This window comes from Pholcus phalangioides, unplaced genomic scaffold (genome assembly GCF_987345545.1).
Source record: "Pholcus phalangioides strain wild (caught in Gottingen) unplaced genomic scaffold, Ppha-v1.0 ptg000001l_1, whole genome shotgun sequence".
Taxonomy (NCBI): Eukaryota; Metazoa; Arthropoda; class Arachnida; order Araneae; family Pholcidae; genus Pholcus; species Pholcus phalangioides.
Window position 1 is genome coordinate 5,509,081 of NW_028301594.1, and position 19,097 is coordinate 5,528,177.

At 36.9% G+C, this 19,097-nt stretch overlaps 1 protein-coding gene across 1 annotated transcript in view; it reads right to left on the minus strand.

Moving 5' to 3' along the window:
* Positions 1-11,558: 11,558 nt before the first annotated feature.
* Positions 11,559-19,097, minus strand: part of jp (junctophilin) — an 87,587-nt gene continuing 80,048 nt past the window's right edge. Inside the window, exon 6 of the mRNA XM_089242336.1 lies at positions 11,559-11,712. Coding sequence (XP_089098462.1) covers positions 11,626-11,712 — 87 coding nt within the window. The 3' untranslated portion in view covers positions 11,559-11,625. The remainder of the gene's footprint in view (positions 11,713-19,097) is intronic.

The window sequence follows — 19,097 nt, forward strand, 5'->3', positions numbered from 1 at the left end:
ATATAACAATACTCATAAGACTAGGAAAAAGTAGTGCATTACAGGATTGTTGTTACAGTAATATTTCAATGCTATGAGGATTGTGCTAGGACCAGAGTAATGCGATTTTGCAGGCTATTATCATTGTAGAAAAAACGTAGAGAATAAATTATAACAATTATGTGCAAAATACTTTGTCATCTAGCAGATACTAATGTGATAATCCAGTTTTTGTCAAGCACACTGGATAGTATCCTCATCAACACAGCTGTTGCAATCTTATGTTTAGTTCAGTTAATCTTAAAAGAAGCGATAAAACTAACTCCTTGATATATGGTAAAAATAAATAGGTCTCAAAAAAAAATGTCTCAACTTTCTAGCAACCTAACTCTTCAATTCCTGCTGTGCAGTCAATCCAATCTTTAACTTACATTACATAAAAATTCAGGCATTTGCCATTTTCACTTCAACATATGAAGACAGATGGCAGTGCCAATATCACACCATCCAAGCACTGCACTTCCTAACATTTGTTAAGGCTATGCATAATATACACACAACACATTCCGCCGTGTAACAGTTCATTAGAAATTTCCCAGATTAATGTGTACGAGGTGCATGCCATCTCAGACAAAAATAGCATTGTCTTTGTTGAATTGTTTTAATTTATGTGACATTCACCTCTTTTTTTATGCCCATGCTGGAACATGAAATGATAGCAATCCAATAAAAAGTTTGTTATCACATTATCTGTCAGGTGACTAAATGTGCACACATAAAACATCTATAAATTTATTCTAAAAATTTAAATATAATTATACTGTATTACAAACCCATGCAAATATTTTTCATATACGTACAAGGTGTTCTACTATTGTCATTGTCCAATAGCTAATTTCTAAACAAAATTAGTCTTACAAGTAAATTCCAATTGTGAAAAAAAAAAGTTTCAAATTTTGTCAGACATCATTCTTTCAAGTCTGAGAAATTGTTTTTAACAAGTTGAGCAATTTAATTTTTTTTATGAAGTTATATTTGGGAAAAAAATCTTCCATGCACAGTAGAACAATCTTGCATACTTTAAATCTCAGTTAATTTGTTATTTTGAAATAAAATTATGGATCTTTCTTTCATTTAACATATCAGTGTAAGAATTTAAAAAAGAAAAAAAATTAGACTTATGAGAACTGGGGACCATGTAAAAATTTAAATTTCATAACTTTTGGGAAATGATATTTTTAATTGATTGGAACGGCTTTGGAGATGATGTACCTTGAGATTTGAAACTTTTTTTTTTGTAATCGGTGGTTTCTTCTGAGAACATCAACTAAGGAATGAGGGGGGTGTAAAAATTATACTGCTCTGTATATGGGTTTTTATTTATGTCCTGGCCTTTCAGCAAGTCCGTGAATTATTTCTCACATTTATTTATTTCTTGTCGATCAGCAAATTATTTCTCCCATTTCTGCCTGTCAGTTCGACTTCTTTTCATTGGTTCGCAGTTGTTGAAAGGTTGAAGAATATTCAGCTATTGGACAATATTAGTGTTGAAATAGATATTTTTAACGAATATTTTTTTATGAATGGATATTTCACCCGGTATTCAAAGGTAGATTTAACGGTTTGCGCACCGGGCGTGTCCCGACTTCTGAAGGGCCCTGAAAAACTCTAACCTCAATTTTTTTTTTTTTTTGAATTTAAGGTTCCCAATATTTTTTTCTAATCCCTGGGCCTCAACCAACCTTAATTCACTTCTTCCAGTATTTGAAAATAGTTTGAGTCGGTCATGGTTTTGTTACTTCACCATACAAGGAATAGTTACTCTCACAATTATAGTGACTGATAAAAGATATTTCTGTAACAGACTAATTTCCGCTTTTTCTGCCTATACCGTTTTAGACAAGATCATTCTTTACCGTGTAATGGTAAAGTACTAAAAACCACAATTTTCCTCCACTTGCATAGGTTCAATCTAATCTAAGGTTATGCGTATAATAGTCTTATTTATCTCGTCAAATATGCTTGTAGCCCCATTAAGCTGAAGTGCTACCATAAACTACTCTCTCGACCTTCCTGATATACCAGCCTTAAATACGAAAATATATTTCGCTTAGGTAAGGCCTATGCGGTTACCGTGGTTTATGGCTTGATAGTGAAAACGGGACAGGAATGATCTCCAGAAGGGCATATGGCTCATGCCTGCAAAAAAGGTCGTTCCTCTTTTTGACAACATTTAAAAAACAATGGAATTTTCGGTACCCTCCCTCCTTAAGACATCTGAACATGTTGACGGGAAAATGTTAAAAAAAAAAAAGATTGGAAGGCTCAAGGCTGTGCACACTGCAAGGAGGAGAATAAAATAATAGACAGAGGCGTCAAGACCCCTTTTGGAACGACGGCAGTCGGTGGAAGGACCCGATGTTTTTTGCCTGTACCGAAAACCCCCTTGGGCCGAGGTAAAATATGTGCTGCCATTATTCCCAGACAACGGGATGTTGGAGAAAAGGTGGAATAAAAAAACACGAGGTGGTTCTTCTTCGGATGCTCTAGAGAAGAAAAGACGTGGCAGAGTCAGCATTGCTCAGGGACGCTGTAAAACTTGAGGTTATGGCTGCTGTTGCATTTGGGAAGAGTAGAAGGATAGAGAAAGAGAAGCACAGCACCAAGCGTGGCAGACAGAGTAGGGGTGAACATCTAATTTTAGTTGGTTTCCATTGGTGGGACGAAAATAAAAGCATCAGAGCTCGGTTTTTAAGCAAACTCAGCAGAGCCCCGACTGGGTTTCGTAAAAAAACCTTTTATTTTTTATTGTCTATTTTGCGAGAGTTCTCCAATCCACTTAAAAGTAATTTCACCAATTTCTAATTGTTCTCAAAACTGTATCTTTTTTTTTTTTTTGTATTTGGTGAGTCAGTGTACCTGAATTTCCTAGTTGAGATGTTGGTGGTTGCCCCTCGTGGGATTGTCTAATGTGGGGATTTATGTGGTGGCATTTGGCCCGCCTTCTCCTGAGCATTCTTAGTCACTTTGCGACCCCTATATTTATCTGATGCCGATGTCTTGTTTAGGGCGATTATATAAGGTTTGATTAAAAGTTCACTTCTCCCGGGAAAGTTAAATGGTTGGCCTACCTAAACTTTTTCTCAGTGTTAACATATAGGTATGAGAAAAATTTTAGATGGGCTACCCATGTTTTTAGTGTTAAACCTCTATGGTCCAGCCCCATAAAAAAACGCGTGGAATTTTTTTTTTTACAAAAAACGGATGTAAATTGGTGCAGTTGGCATATTTTTAATTGAAACAATATATCAACACAGCTATTTAGTTAGTGGTTTTTTTAATTAGCTAAATTGGTTAATTAAGGGCTAAATATATGGCTTCCCTTCATTTTACTGTTATCTATAAACAGATAAAATTTTACCCAGCAGAGTTGAATAGTTTACCACCCTGCGCGCAAGGGCGTAGCGGGGGGGGGGGAACTTGGCTTGGAGGTCTGGTCCCCCCCCCTCCCCTCCCGAAATGTGATGAAATGACCGAAAAAGGGGAAAAAGATGGCTAAATCTATTGTTCTATCACTTTGGTCCCCTCCCGAAATGAAAGTGGTTCCCCCCGAACGAAATTTCTGGCTACGCCTCTGCCACCCTGAATTTCATTTCTGGCACTAAAAGATACGCTTTCTAAAATACCAAAAAAATTTAGATAAGGAGATGGTATAACGTGTTTTTTGACCATGTTTTTGCCATGTACGAGTAAATTAAAAAATATACGGGACCGTAGAGGATTAACATATCGGTATAAAAACATATATTGGGTTTTTTTTTAAATAAAACATTTTACAACTCAGCAAAACGCAATTTACCTCCAATGATATTTGATTTCAGCTGAGTAGGCTATAGCTCGAAAATTGGCCATTCGTTCGAACTTTACGTATCGTATTATATCGTGGCTACTTGAACTATTTCGTTGTAGAATGGTTATACAGGGTGGTTCAGAATTCATGGGACCAACTTAAAAGGGGTGATAGGCATTTTTTGTCGTGGAATGTGTGGTTGAATATGAGAGATTAAGGTGCAAACTGTAATAATGCATTAATGACGCCAATTTTGGCGTTGAGGTCCCTAATTCACAAAAAAAAAGTCGCGATATGGTGGGAGCCGGAGATGCCATGTAATGAGCTCAGCGCATCTAATCCGTTGAAGTAGAAATGTAGTGTTTGAGTAATTTGGAATTTTTGCCAACAAAAATGGGTCTATTTCACTATGTTAGAACCATATGCACACCCTCGGACGGTTGATAGCACATATCAGAGTATAAATCCGTTTTAAAAATATAATTTGCTACTGCTGAAGTGTTATTGTGCACCCTCTAAAAAAGAATCTCTAACGCCTTTGTTATTGCGATTCGGCCACGCATTCATGATAAAACATGTTTGTTTTTAGGTGTCTTATACCATCACTTGAAAGTTTGTCCCATGAATTTAGAATCGCCCTGTATTTCTCTTCTTGGCGCAAACAATACCTAAATAATCGTGTTAAAATCCGCCTTCTAATCAGCAACTGATCAAAGATTCAAGAACAGTCTTTATACGATCTCGTGAAATATTTTCCCCCAACGATACTTTGACTTTCCTGGACAAAATGTCTGGTCAAAGATTATCGGCTGTTGCTGGGAATTTCAAGGCTTTCACACGAATAATTTATAAGGCTTAACTTTTCTCAATTACGATACTGAATCTCAGTCGCAGAGAACTGATCGTCTACAGCGCACAAGAGCTCCTATATCTTAATTTCCAAGCCGTCATCTGGGAATAGTTTTATGTACAGCGTATACTGTCTGTTACTCGTTTTAATGTATTCATAAATCTGTGATAAACACTGTGCAGAGAGATGTCTTTGGAGGACGTTAAGAAGATTATTATACAGGGTGATTAAAGTTCCCCGGTACTCTGCTCTGAGTAGTTTTTCTCAAAAACTGCTTGTCCGAATATTTACAGCCAAGGACATATTGAGGATATCTTAGTGAGACCATGGGAGAGAGATTTATGAAATAAAAAGTATTTCAATTTTCGACCACCAGGTGAAAAAAAAGTTTTTTTAAAATTGCATTTTATATTTTCCCATACAGCGTATTCCATATACAGGGTGATTATAAAAAAACTATCCCGACATATGGGCCCCTAACTATCATACCATTCACAGAAACTGAATGAAATTTTGGCATAAGGTATTTTGAGGTATGCGCTCAAGAATGATATGGAAAACAACAGTGTCACTCTAACAGTTACGGTTACAGTGAGAAAATTTCGAAAATATCAAATGGCAACACCAAGTTTTTTGTATTGGAAAATGTGATCTCCATTGTGAAAAACCCTAAATAGCGTTCGAACGACAACTGTAGCCTGAAAATCACCGGCGGTAGATAGGCTAAAAGTGAGGGCAACCAATAAGGACAGAGAAGCAGCATAAAATAAAGCATTTTATTGTGTTTCACAAATTTTCCACCTAACCTTGTGGAGGACTAATCAGGCTGGAATTTCAGCCGAAGAAACGGTGTGACGAATGAAACGAACATTAAAGCTCTGGTGCACGGCAAAGTCCTTTTTACTTTTTCCTTGCCTAGCTCCGGGGATTTTCGTGCTACAGGTGCCATTCCAACACTATTTAGTGTTTTTCAGTATGGAGATCGCATTCCAATACAAAAAACTTGGTGTTGCCATTTGATATTTTCGAAATTTTCTCACTGTAATCGTAACTGTTAGAGTGACACTGTTGTTTTCCATATCATTCTTGAGCGCATACCTCAAAATACCTTATGCCAAAATTTCATTCAGTTTCTGTGAATGGTATGATAGTTAGGGGCCCATATGTCGGGATAGTTTTTTTATAATCGCCCCGTATATATACCAAATTTCAATGAAATACGTCCTCCAGAACGGGCGTTGAACAGGTGTCAGTATACTGAAACTACTCAGATATGTAGCGTCCATAATAACGTGCACACATGGCCATAGCGGAGGGGAGGGGCACTTTAAGAGATTCACTCCCCCCCCCCCAAAAAAAAAAAATGTGGGAAAATGACTGATACATCTATAATAACGGTTAAATCTATTGTTTTCGACCAATTTTGTTTCCCCTCCGACAATCTTTGACTACGGAGACCTTATTAAGTTATAAAGGATTTGGGAGCATTAATAATACTTTGTATCACGTGCAACTTGGGTTAAGAGTACGCTAATCCGGCTAAATTTTCCTCCCCCATTTGGCTCTTCATTCATTCTCTCTTTAGTAGAGCTTGGATTATATATATACACTAAAACGTGGCGAAATATGCTTTAAAAACACGCACTTGAAAATGTTACAATATGCATAAAAACCCCAAATATGCATAAAAAAACAAAATATACACTAAAAAATCCTGAAAAAGTAAAAAATTCTGAAATATGTACCAACAATGGGAAAATATTCATTAAAAAAAATCACTATGCAAAATAATATTTGTTTTTAAATGTATATATTTTCTATTTTTCTTAGTGCATATTCATTTACAAATATATATATATATATCCCCACGTTTTTATAAACTGCATACGTTTAACTTCACACTATTTAACTTCTACACATTTTTTAATTTTGGCGTTTATAGTTCTTAGTTTGTTGTAGCTGCTCAGTAACGAAATACCAGTGACAAAAAAATTTCGACATGACTATTTCTAAAAAAATTGAACACTTTTGACGTATCTCTAGAAACAGCGTTATAATAAAACGATTTATGGAAGCCATCTATATCTCTCTAAAACGATTTATGTTTGGAAAATACTATAATGCAAACATCTCTATTAATTCACTAAATACCACCTGAAAAAAAAGATGTTGCCGAAATATTATGAGCAATATTTATTTGAAAAATTATTTTAAAAAAGTGATCGAGCTTAACCATTTAAGCGGCTCGCCTAAAGTACCAAAGGATGTTTGGAGATGTCGCGAGTTCGATACCCGGTTCGTCCTTGTCAGAAAACTTTCCTGACACAGGGGTGCAACAAAAACGGCGACATAACTGTAGAAAAAATTGCTACCGCAGGGAGTTCCCCATTGAAAGGTTAGCGCACCAACCTCTCGATGAGTATAAAAAAACAAGCCTGCCGTTCGGAATCGGCAATAAATTGTAGGTCCTGGTCTAATTATCCCTCGTGTGCAGAAAATGACCGTGGTGCGACAAGAACGATCGATGAAAACCAGTGAGAACCCTTTGGGTTGGAGGGATTCCCTATAATCGATTAAAGATGAAAAAACAAAAAATGTTTTCTCAGGGAATATGTACGTTTCTCAAATTTGAAGCCCCAAAATTATTGCTATTTGTTATTATCGCTCAAAATTATAGAAGCTTCTATGGCTGTCGTATTAAGGAGTATAAAGAAGATAAAATAAATGCACACACACACACACACAATAACAAAATTAATAGTGATCGATCAAACAAATTGATTTCTTTTTTATTTATTTTGCATATATCAAGTGTTTTTTTTTCTTTATAAGTATATAAAGGTTTTGTTCAAATACGTTCTCATGACATAGAACAAGATTGAGTGATACACAAAAATGGTCTCATAAGAAACAAAAAAAAAAACAAAGATCGGATATACGTGAAATAACTGAAATATAATGGAACTAACATAAATTTCATTACTAATAAATAAATAAATAAATAATCATCTTTTTTAGTGTCTCGATCAGTGATATAATCACTCGAAAAGAAGAACTACATTGTATTTTTGTTTTTTAATCAGTGACTGTACACGTTATGAACCGTAAATACTGAGCGAACTTCATCACAAGGAAGGGGGAGGGAAAAAAGAAACATATAGTAAAATACAATGTATGCATATATATAATGAGGATTATTTAATGATATACTAAAACAATATTAATTATGGTTATTATTCAAGATCAATACAGCATCTCTAATGTGTAATCATAATTTTAAATGTGTTTTGTAGGTGCAAGCATAATATTATCAAAAAAGAGCCGTAATGGCTAGAGCCCCTTGAATATACCCTTGTATATTAAGGTCATAATGGCAGGGGGTCGTCTCAATAGTGGCATTGCTGGAAATACTAGTTTAATTTACGTATTAGGCCTCAAAAAATCATGGTATCAAACCTTACTATCATCGCCTTTTTCTAGAAGTCATGAATGACTTTTTCTTAATATCATAATATGCCTTGAAAATTGACGTCATAAAATGGTCATTTTTATCAATTTCAAAGACGTCATAATTAGATCATAATATGGCTTGAAAATTGACGTCATAAAATGGTCATTTTATAAATTTCAAAGACGTCATTATTAAATCATAATATGCCTTAAAATTGACGTCATAAAATGGTCATTTTTATTAATTTCTGAGTACTTTAAGACGAGATAGAAACGTCAATAATCAGCCTATTATCATAATTAAACTGTTCATTTGTAGACTCCATCTATCTTCTAGCAGTCGATGTATTCACATGCTCAAAGTTCTTTATGATTCTTTATCACATTTTAGGCGGAGGGGGGGGGATATGAGTTAAGACAGCCCTACGTAATGGTAAAGAAAAAAAAAAGAAAAGAGTTCGTTTTGTGCTTAAGGAAAGATATTAAAATAATTATTTTTTGTGCTTTTTAGGGAAAATAAAAGTTAAGAAATTTCACGTAATATCAAACACAGGGAATGCTTAAGAATTCATAATATAATATATTCGGTAACATTTTCTTTTTTTTTTCCGATTGTAATTTTTCCACAGATTAGCACCGTTCTAATTTATTTGAAGTTTTTAAACAATATGTAAATTATCGTGTATCCGTGCAGAGCCAAGAATAGCAAGAATTCATGTAATTCTTCTATAAGCAAGAATTCATACTAAATTGCGGCTTTTATATTAACATGTGCTTATTCCAAAAAAATGTAATAACTATATATTAATTAATTTATCTCTATATATTTTTTCCCGTATTCTAATTCGGCGAAAAACGTGCTGTATACATATATATAATATATATTTTATAAAGCTATTATATTAAAGTATATTTTATTGGACGGACGGTGCGTATTTTTGCATGTTGTATTTTGCGTGTATTTTGATGGGGTTTTATTTCCCTCTAATTTATCATTAATTCAATTTTCTCGGGCGGATAATAGTGCACAAGCGTAATTACGCGCATTATTAATAATAATTAGTATCATAGAAACTATGCTTCTCTAAATCACTTTCTTTTGTGAAAGCCCGAGCGTGTGGTTTGTGAAAGGTTTCAAAAAAATAACCGAAAATAACTACATTTATATCCATGGTTCCCACAAGGGGTCGCGGGTATCGACCTTTGTATCTCCTCGAATTTTTTTACACTATAAATAATTACTAGAAATAAATTATTAGAGGATATGAACGCCATGCTCATATCTAGTAATAGAGAGTGTGAAAAAGAGAGATGGAGAGTCCTCTATATACGTATAAAAGTGATGCGTGTATATTTCATACATTATTATACGTATGTATAATATTTGTGTATAATATATAAAGGTATACATGTAAATGATACAAGTTTTCAAATGATGTCACATTTTTACCTTTTTTTAAATTTTCTTCTTTTGTACACGACGTCCCAGGGAAGAAAAAACGTAAAATAAAACTGTCCATAGAGGGACACGAGTCAAGAAAATTATTTAATTGAAATGTTTTACTGAAGTTTCTGTAACTCCATGGAAGTTATCAGAAACGTTCCTGATAATAATAATGATAATCACAAATACAACCTACAGTGTGTCCGGAAAATGACTTATACAACTTTGAAGGTGGATGAAGACGGTCTGGGATAGAAATGTACTGTTTGTATCGGGTGACCATATTTCCCCAAGAAAAATACGGGGGAAATCGCCAATTATCACGCTGAAGGAGCAGAAAGCCGCCAATTATTCACCGAATACCTTGAAAATCACCAATAGCGGGAAATGAAGCACTACTGAGGCTGACTGTATTTCTTCAGAAAAACCGTTAAACTAGAATTTTAAAGGCAGGAAAAAACTAAAACTTATGCCAAAAGTGAGTGAAACCGCCAACTATTGCTCATAATCAAAGAAAAATTAGGCAATAATAGCAGGGAAATTAAGCACTGTTCAGGCTGACCATATTTTCTCGCGGTAAATCCGGAAACTTGAAGTCCAAAAAACGGGAACCGTGTCCGGGAACTCACCAGTTGTCACCAAAAATCATGCCAAAAGGTAAGTAAAGCTGTCATTAACTGCTGAAATTACTTTAAAATCGCCGATAAAGCTCTATTGCAGATCGCAAGGGCCCTGAAATGAATTCTACGGGAAAAAGAAAAAGTTCAACATGACAAACATGAAGTGAATATTCGTATTCTTAGTCAAAGTTAGAGTGACAATATTTCCTCAAGAAAAGTGCGGAAAATTTTTATGTCAAATATGGGAAATCGCCAATTGTCACCAAGGGTAAGTAAAGCGACCAATTATTCCTAAAATTACAAAAAATTGCTCTCTAATGGCGGGAAAGGACGCACTCGCAGCAAATCACAGTGTCCTAAAATGAATTCTCTTAAAAAAAAACCCAGTTCAACGCATGACAAACATGTGAGATTAGTATTTATGGTCATAATTTTTCATGAAAATGGGAAAAACTTTTGATTTTTATAAAGAATAAAAATTCAAGTTAGTTTCGTTGGGAAAAAAGGGACATTTTCATTACAAATAGTCAGGAGCACCCAAAATTACTGAAAAATACACGAATGTCCCGGGAAATACGGGTGATGTAGTCACCTCATGTTCAATGCATTTTTATATTAAGGAGCTTTTCATTGATTTAGATGGCACTGCTAGGAATCTACCCGGAATGGTCTACTCTGTGTTGACAGAACTGTATCAAATTATCGTGGAACTATAATAAGGGGAGTGTGTGTGTACAGTAATTTTCCGGAAACCTTGTATATTCTATTAATGAAATAGTACATTAGGAATAACGAGAAAATAAGGTTATATAAATATATATATATGTACTGTATATATTATTTGTAAATAATGTATATCAATCACATACACCAAGAGATATCGATAGAGATCGATACACATTTTTTTCTCTTTTTTTTTTTCTGGTTGGTCACCGGAAAAAATAATTATTATTTTGATCCGGATAACTCCCGACGGGACACAAAACACACGAACACACACACACTTACAGGGCTAGCTTCTTTTCATCCAGTTTTTTTTTCCCACACCCTGTCCGGGATTAAAAAAAAGAAAACGAAAAGCCATTATGTTTTTCCCAAAGGGACATTACTTGACCGTTGACAAGACAGAGAGAGAATCTTGGCCTTTCGCCACTTGAGAATCTCGTCTCCCCAGAGAATCGCACATTGTTTGGATGATTATAAGATATTCAGTAGAATCATCGAGTAATATATTTTATAACAGCCAGGATTTTTCTCCTTGCGAATATTTTTTTTTTTGGTAAGTAGCCCGACCGCAGAAAATGAGAGATTTCTCCAGTTCTTGACCAACGTCTTGGCTCCAAATTCTTCTTCTCCTTATTCTTCTCCGACGCTATTCCGAAAAAATTCAAATAAAACCCCTTTTTCCTCCATTTTTTTTCTTCCGAGGGGGTTAAGATAGAAGCTTGAAAAACAAGATGGCGAGGCTGACATTGATGAAAAGTACCAGCATTATCAGTTGCTGGCGGGAGAACCAGTCCTGTAATTATAATAATAGAATAATTTTCCATGTAATACGTAACGTATACGGTGTGATACATAATCATACGGTGCCCGTGCAAATAAATGACATTGTCTTGTGTGTGTCGCATTGTACAGATAGATCAAATGGAACCCGTTCGAGTGGATTCATTAAGATTGTTGGAAAGGTGTATCGCTAATGTGGCTAAATGTGGCAAAATTGTGTTTGTCAAAATTTAATTCACCTTAGGCATTCAGGCACAACTCAACCTCGTCAGGTGGAAGACGGATACCATCTGTGAATGAGAACTTTGGTTGATTCGTTAAAATGACACGTTGGGCAAGTTATATAAAGCTCCATGTCGGCTTAGCACATTGACTCACCTAGGAAGAGGGCCTAACTCTAAATGAGTGGCCTCTGATTTTATGCACCTATTGATGTTAACTGGATGAGATTTATGTAGGGAGGCATTATTCTTTTTCTCAGTAGATCCTCATAGGATCCTCAGTGCATTTCTGGGCCGGAGAGTCCTCATGATGCTGTTCTGATGGCCCTGATAAAGCCATCATGACAGTGCCCACTCGGGCACGGTCCGGGGCTTCAAGAGAAGAGGGGCATCAAATGAGAAGTAGTTGAATTTTTCGAGATTTTCCGGGTAGGGCCTCAGAAAAATCACTTGGCTAGGGACCTATGTTGCTCTTAAGACGGCCCTGCATCATGACTAAGCGGATCATGGTATGGAGAAACCGCAAGACACCCAGGCTCTCCCACAAGAAACAACGTAAGCACTTCTACCCCTTAGGGAGATCCGGGCATATCCGCAAACCCAGAATTTATTGAGATGTGGAAGATTACATGTGCTTCGTTTTGAAAATTATGTAAATCTAAAAATCATGAAAAAAAAACAACTCCGTGGTCTGATTTCATTGCTCGACAATGAGTTATCGTATTACGTGTGGATATAATATGATATACACTGGTGTAAGAAATTAAGAGAATTTGCAGACTTGGTCGATTATTTCTAGAACTACTGTACCGATTTTAATGATTTTTGATATGTACATACATTGATACAATACAAAACAAATAACCATTCAATAATTGTAATACACACGCATGATCGTGCGTAACACTCGTTGGAGTTGGAAGGTATGAAACAGCGGTTGCAGAATAAACAAAAAAAAAAAAAAAAAAAGGGTTAATAGATGGGCTAATAGGGGGTATGGTCCCCTCTTACAGATATACAGGTCTTGCAGCGTGATTTCATACTTGAAATAAGGCAGTTTATCATTTCCTGTGGCAATTGGTCCCACTCGTTCAGCAACGCTGTTTCATTCCCTGGATGATTCCCGGAGGGGGGTTGTGAGTTGCAATTGCCCTCCCCAGAGCGTCCCAGACATGCTCTATAGGGTTAAGGTCTGGAGATCTGGCTGGCCAATCCACCCGGCGAATATCCTCACTCTCTAGAAAATCGTCGAACAGACGAGCTCTATGTGGCCTCGCGTTATCGTCCATTAAAATGAACTCAGGGCCAACTGCACCCCTGAAAAGGGCTCCAAGACCTCATCCCTATACCTCACACCAGTCACGGTGCCTCTTTCAAAGACATGGAGAGGTGTGCGGCCATCCAACATGATGCCTGCCCAGACCATTAAACCTCCTCCGCCATAATGGTCGATTTCACGGACATTGGAGGGTAGGTAGCGGGTCCCTGGTTCTCTCCATATGAATGTACGGCGAGAATCGGTGCTTAGGTTGAACCGGGACTCATCAGTGAAGAGAACGGTCGCCCATGGATCCATACTCCAATCTCTATGCTCTCTGCACCATGATAAACGAATTCTCCTGTCCGTAGAAGTGAGCGGGACGCAAACAGCAGGTCTTCTTGCAAACAACCCTCTCTCATGAAGTCTTTTGGAAACAGTCACCCTTGATACACGGGTTCCTGTGGCTGCATACAAGTCACGAGAGAGCTGAGAAGCTGTAGCACTCCTGTTGCACCTCACTATAATCGACAAATGGCGATCTTCTCTGGCCGTCGTGGCTCTTGGACGACCTTGCTCAGGCTTTCTCCCGATGGATCCGGTATCCTGGAACTGTTTCCATAAGTTACTCACGACGCTGGGCGTTAAATTGAACTCTCTACAAATGTGGACTTGAGATTGGCCTGCTTCTAGCCTCCCCACAATTCGCCACCTCATTCCATCATCTAAATGTTGGTGGTTACTCATTTTTACTGTTACAATTTGAAATTAACCGATTGCTGCAAAATAATACCAAGAAATTCGCTGAGGTGTGCTAGCGAACGAAATGCGTCTTAACTTACGCGCGCTTATAAAGCCTGTTTCTCTACTGGCTCCGCCTACACACACGTGTACGCTTACGTATTTGACGTACAAGATTTGCATTTTTGTCTAGAAGCAGTGGTTTTACATTCAGTTCAGTTCTTTACATGAAATTCGATAAAATATGCAAATTCTCTTAATTTAATTCACCAGTGCATATATCACAATGGATACATCATTGTGAAGGATGCTACAGCATAAAAATTATAGTAGGCTCTGCACCGCTATATATTTTAGCTTTCCTATCTGTGATCATGTCCTTTTCATTTGTTTCGATCTTCGTGAAAAGCCCGAAATAAATACATGAATAAGGACGAGCATTGCTGTGCAGCAAAATCACAACACGAGAAACAACGCTGGACCGCTTTGGCACGATGCCAAAACAACAACAACAACAACAAACTGACTATGACCCTCACTCTGCCCCCATAGGGGATATAAGCTGGTTACCGAGAAGGTTTGGCCAACACAGCCTATAGAACAAGGCCTCCGCACGAAGCTTATGACGTCAGTGAAGAAGGCCATTTCTCCTATTGCCATTGGATATGCTGCAAAAAGAAGGTAAAGATATCGCTTGCGTCGCCCTGCTATATTCAATGGAAATAGTGAAATGGCCTTCTTCAGTGACATCACGAGCTTCGTGCGGAGGCCTTGTTCTATAGGTGGTGTTGGTTTGGTCAACGCTAGCTAGAGGAGTAGATCTGTAGTTGTAGGAGGTGTTGGTTTGGGCCACCATGGTGGTAGAGTGATTTGTATGTACAGCTTGCTCACACATAAAATTCTTACTCCACACGATACCTATCTTCTCTACAAGATGCTGTCTAAATCTCTACGGTAGCTTCTAATTAAATTAACGTAAATGCATTCGGACTTCCTCGTAGGTTTTTTGTTGTTGTTGTTTCATTTGGCTACACAATCCGAGATTCGTCCGTCTTGATACATAAGCACTCGAACTGATTTCATTTGATTAATAGTTATAATACTTACATTATAGGAAAAATAAAGTAAAAAATGAGTTATAATCCGTGTGGTGGTTTTGATCAGTGTTCCTGAACCGCTGGGCCGCGACATCAATCATACCGTAAGATGATAGTCCATACGATAACAAATCTTACGGACTAAGGTGCCTAAAATAATTATTTGGCCAATTTGTTAATCAATGTGATATTAAATAATAATCACATAAATAGTGTGTAGTAATTATAGCAATTAATTTTTTATTGACTATTTATTGGCTCAATTTCAATTTATCTGGTCGCGTCTGAACAAGGTTCAGAACCACTGGCTCAGATGGACTATATAAGAGTTCCGTTATCGTAGTCTGAGGCGGATTTGTGATTTTGAAAGGCCATCTCATCTGAACACGTCACTCTGGAGCCTAACCCGCTAAGCGTCCCATCCCCCTTACGTAAACATGCGTAGTTCTCCTACATATTCATGAGACATATTTTGTCCCACGGGGGAGGGGATGTTACGGGAAAACGTAACCGAGTTCAGTGGAAAATCACCAATTATCGCCAAATAATCACAAATTTTGTTGCCGAGGCCGCTAAAAATTCCTAAAAATTAAAAAGAAAAGTTCGCCGAATAGCAAGAAATAAACCGTTAAACTCTACTTGAACTAAAGTTTACGGCAGCAGAGAAATCATATTTTGATAATAAAAATTATAATACGTTGAGAACATGAGAAATACGAATACAAATGCACATGAGCTGACCTTCTTACCAAGTTATGCAAATTATCCATGATCAATGCAACGCGCGCGAATGCAAACTATCATCGTGGAAAAAGATTTTTTCTTCGAAAAGTCAGGGTGGGCGAAAAGTTGTAAAATACGGGACGTGAGATCTCGTACCCAACAATTGCTTCAGCAATCAGAATAAATCTTATGCATGAAACGTTAGATATAGATAATCTTGAGAGAAATTCTGAATTTTTCAAAGTAAAATACTCGGAAAAAAACGAAAAAAAAGTCGTGCGGGGGAATTATATAAGCAGTGGAGAACTAGCAATCACAATATAATATAAAGGAAAAGAAAGAATAAAATATGTAATGCATGCGGAAAAAAATCGATAACTTCCATTTCGACCAGCAGTGGCGTAGTGAGTCCAGAGAGAGAAAAAAAGAATACGATCGGTGAACGAAATCGTTTCAGAATCGTCAAGGCAACTAAAAGGCAGAGCTACCCCCAACCCTCCTGACTCTGATTGACGAACCTGACATTATTGTTATTACTATTTTGTCATTTCTGTTAGGAGTGATCACATATAGAGAAAGCGTTCATCAGGTATATTTAGATCGACTGAATACCCCTTTGGTTATTGGAAATCGCTCGGGTTCACAAATCGAAATGAAAGTACTGCTGCAGTATAATACATTTACACTATCGCTCTTGCGGAGTCATCATTGCGGGGGGGGGGGGAATCATTCATTATAACGCGTGTAAGGCGAGGAACAGAAATTTCATTAAACAGTAGAATTATTAGGTGGTCCCGAAAATTCCTATCGTTCTTTCATGCAAGTTATTGAGAGGCGTCACCTCTAATATTCGAACTACACCACCCACGGCTTCAAGCTAGCTAATTATGATCTTAATTAGCATCAGGATCGTTGTGATTAGAAATGACAAGCTTTCAAATTTATGAAAATGATAAAATTAGCATTTTTAGTAATTTTCACGAATTTGAATGACTAATTAGTTAATTAATTGTTATCTTAATTAGCATTAGGATCGTTGTAATTGATAAATGACAAGCTTTCAAATTTATGAAAATCAGAAAATTCGCATTTTTACTAATTTTCATGAAAGTTACTAAATGTCAGCTTTTACAAACTCGACTTCTTCGGGCTTTTACCGTAACACATATAAGGAAAAATATAAGGAATTAGGATTCTAAGTATGTATCGAGGGGTTAGCGCACCAACCTCTCGATGAGTATAAAAAAAAAAACAAGCCTGCCGTTCGGAATCGGCAATAAATTGTAGGTCCCGGTCTAATTAGCCCTTGTGTGCAGAAAATGACCGTGGTGCGACAAAAATGATCAAATGATCAAATTAACGATTATCAGTTATAACCGTCTTTAATCAGAATAAGAGACAAAATAATTCATCACTCCTCAGTGGCACACGCAGGATCGACCTTTGGAGGGGGAAAACAAGAAATTTCTTCGAGGGAAATTTTGTGTTACCAATCTTCCAAAAAGGATTTAAATTAACATGAATTGATTAAAATAGCATAATAAAAGATATTTTCTTTCGCACGATTCGATATTTTTTTACGCACATATTAAAAAAAAATCTCATTCTTGGTTGTTTTGGAGTTCGGGAAGGGGGTGCTCTCACTGCGTACCGCTTCTACTCTGCCATACCCTCTTCTCCAAAAAAAAAAAAAACACGCTATACAGTCGAATCCCGTTATAACGAACCCCAAGACACCGGAGGAATCACTTCGTTAAAACGAAATTTCGTTATAAAGGAATTCCAGGTTACCTAGCATTGTTCCTACGTAAACTTATCTGGAGGATTAGAAAAGTGTTCGTTATAAAACGAAATTTTCGCTATAACGGTATTCGTTAAAACGGGATTCGACTGTATTTCCCATTTGGATAAAGATACACATCTTCTACGTAACTATAAAAATGTTTAGATTTCATTGGATGGATATAAAAACACACACACCCCTTTAACATACTAAACGGAAACTTTTGTTTCGTTTTCTCCTGGTCTATTAAAAGTATACAGCTCCAAAACGAAAAGAAAAACAGAAATAAATAGATGTAATTCTTTATAACCGAAGACTAATGGGCAGTTCAGATAGAGCGTCCTGATAAATAACAAAAAAAAATGATAAAAAACCTTTTGTATCGGGCACAAAGGTTTTAAGTTTGTTCGTCTCAATTTCTTGGCGCCCATCGTCTCCAAACTTCCGATCGAGGAACTTAAAAGAGGAAAGGGATTGAAGAGAGAGAGAGAGAGAAGAAGAAAAAATGAATGTAGGAAGAAGACCGTTTACTTTATCCATCGGCCCTGAGACAAACCAGTAGCTACCAAACAAGCAAAAAAAAAAACTGTAGACATTCGACCTACTGGATGACGAAGAAGCGAAGAGAGAAGCAAAATCTATTTTAGAAGACATTTCTAACCTTTTTTCTTTTCGAGTAAAACTTGAAGCCTCATTCTAGAGTTCTTTGTCATTCTCTGTCTCTCTGCATCTCTCATTGCAGAAAAGCATCACCAAGAGCAGATCTCGATTCTTCAGGAAAAAAAAAAGACTGTTGTTTATTTTTTATTTGTTAAGCTTCCGAGAAGAACCTTTACATGCATACAGACACGCACAAAAATATTCGAACCTATTTTCAGGTAAACACCTACATCTACCTTTATTTTTTTCAAATATTCTTTTACAGGAAGTAGAGAAGATGGGGAAGAAACCCTCCTGTTTATCGTTTCACAGCTGCGGAACTATTATTATTATTTTATTTTTTCCCCGTTCATAAATTGTTAAAGAAGAAAAAATTCCCCCGTGGTGAAGAAATAAAATAAAGAGCTTTGTTTGCTTTCACGTAGGAGTGATGACGGACGTCACGAAATAAATTATTTACTCTCTCGACTGGATGCATTCGTATAACCGTGGTTTGAAAAGAGAAACTTCAATGGAAGTTGAATCTAAGATTTCCTTAAACTTAGTTACGGATATCCTTCAATCGGGGGAAACTATGTAGAATATACACTGAAGAGCCAAAAAAACTGGTCCACCTGCCTAATATCGTGTAGGGCCCCCGCGAGCCCGCAGAAGTGCCGCAACACGACGTGGCATAGACTCGACTAATGTCTGAAGTAGTGCTGGAGGTAATTGACACCATGAATCCTGCAGGGCTGTCCATAAATCCGTAGGAGTAAGAGGGGGTAGAGATCTTTTCTGAACAGCACGTTGCAAGGCATCCCAGATATGTTCAATAATGTTCATGTCTCTGGGGATTTAGGTGGCCAGCGGAAGTGTCTAAAGTCAGAAGAGTGTTCCTAGAGCCACTTCGTAGCAATTCTGGACGTGTGGGGG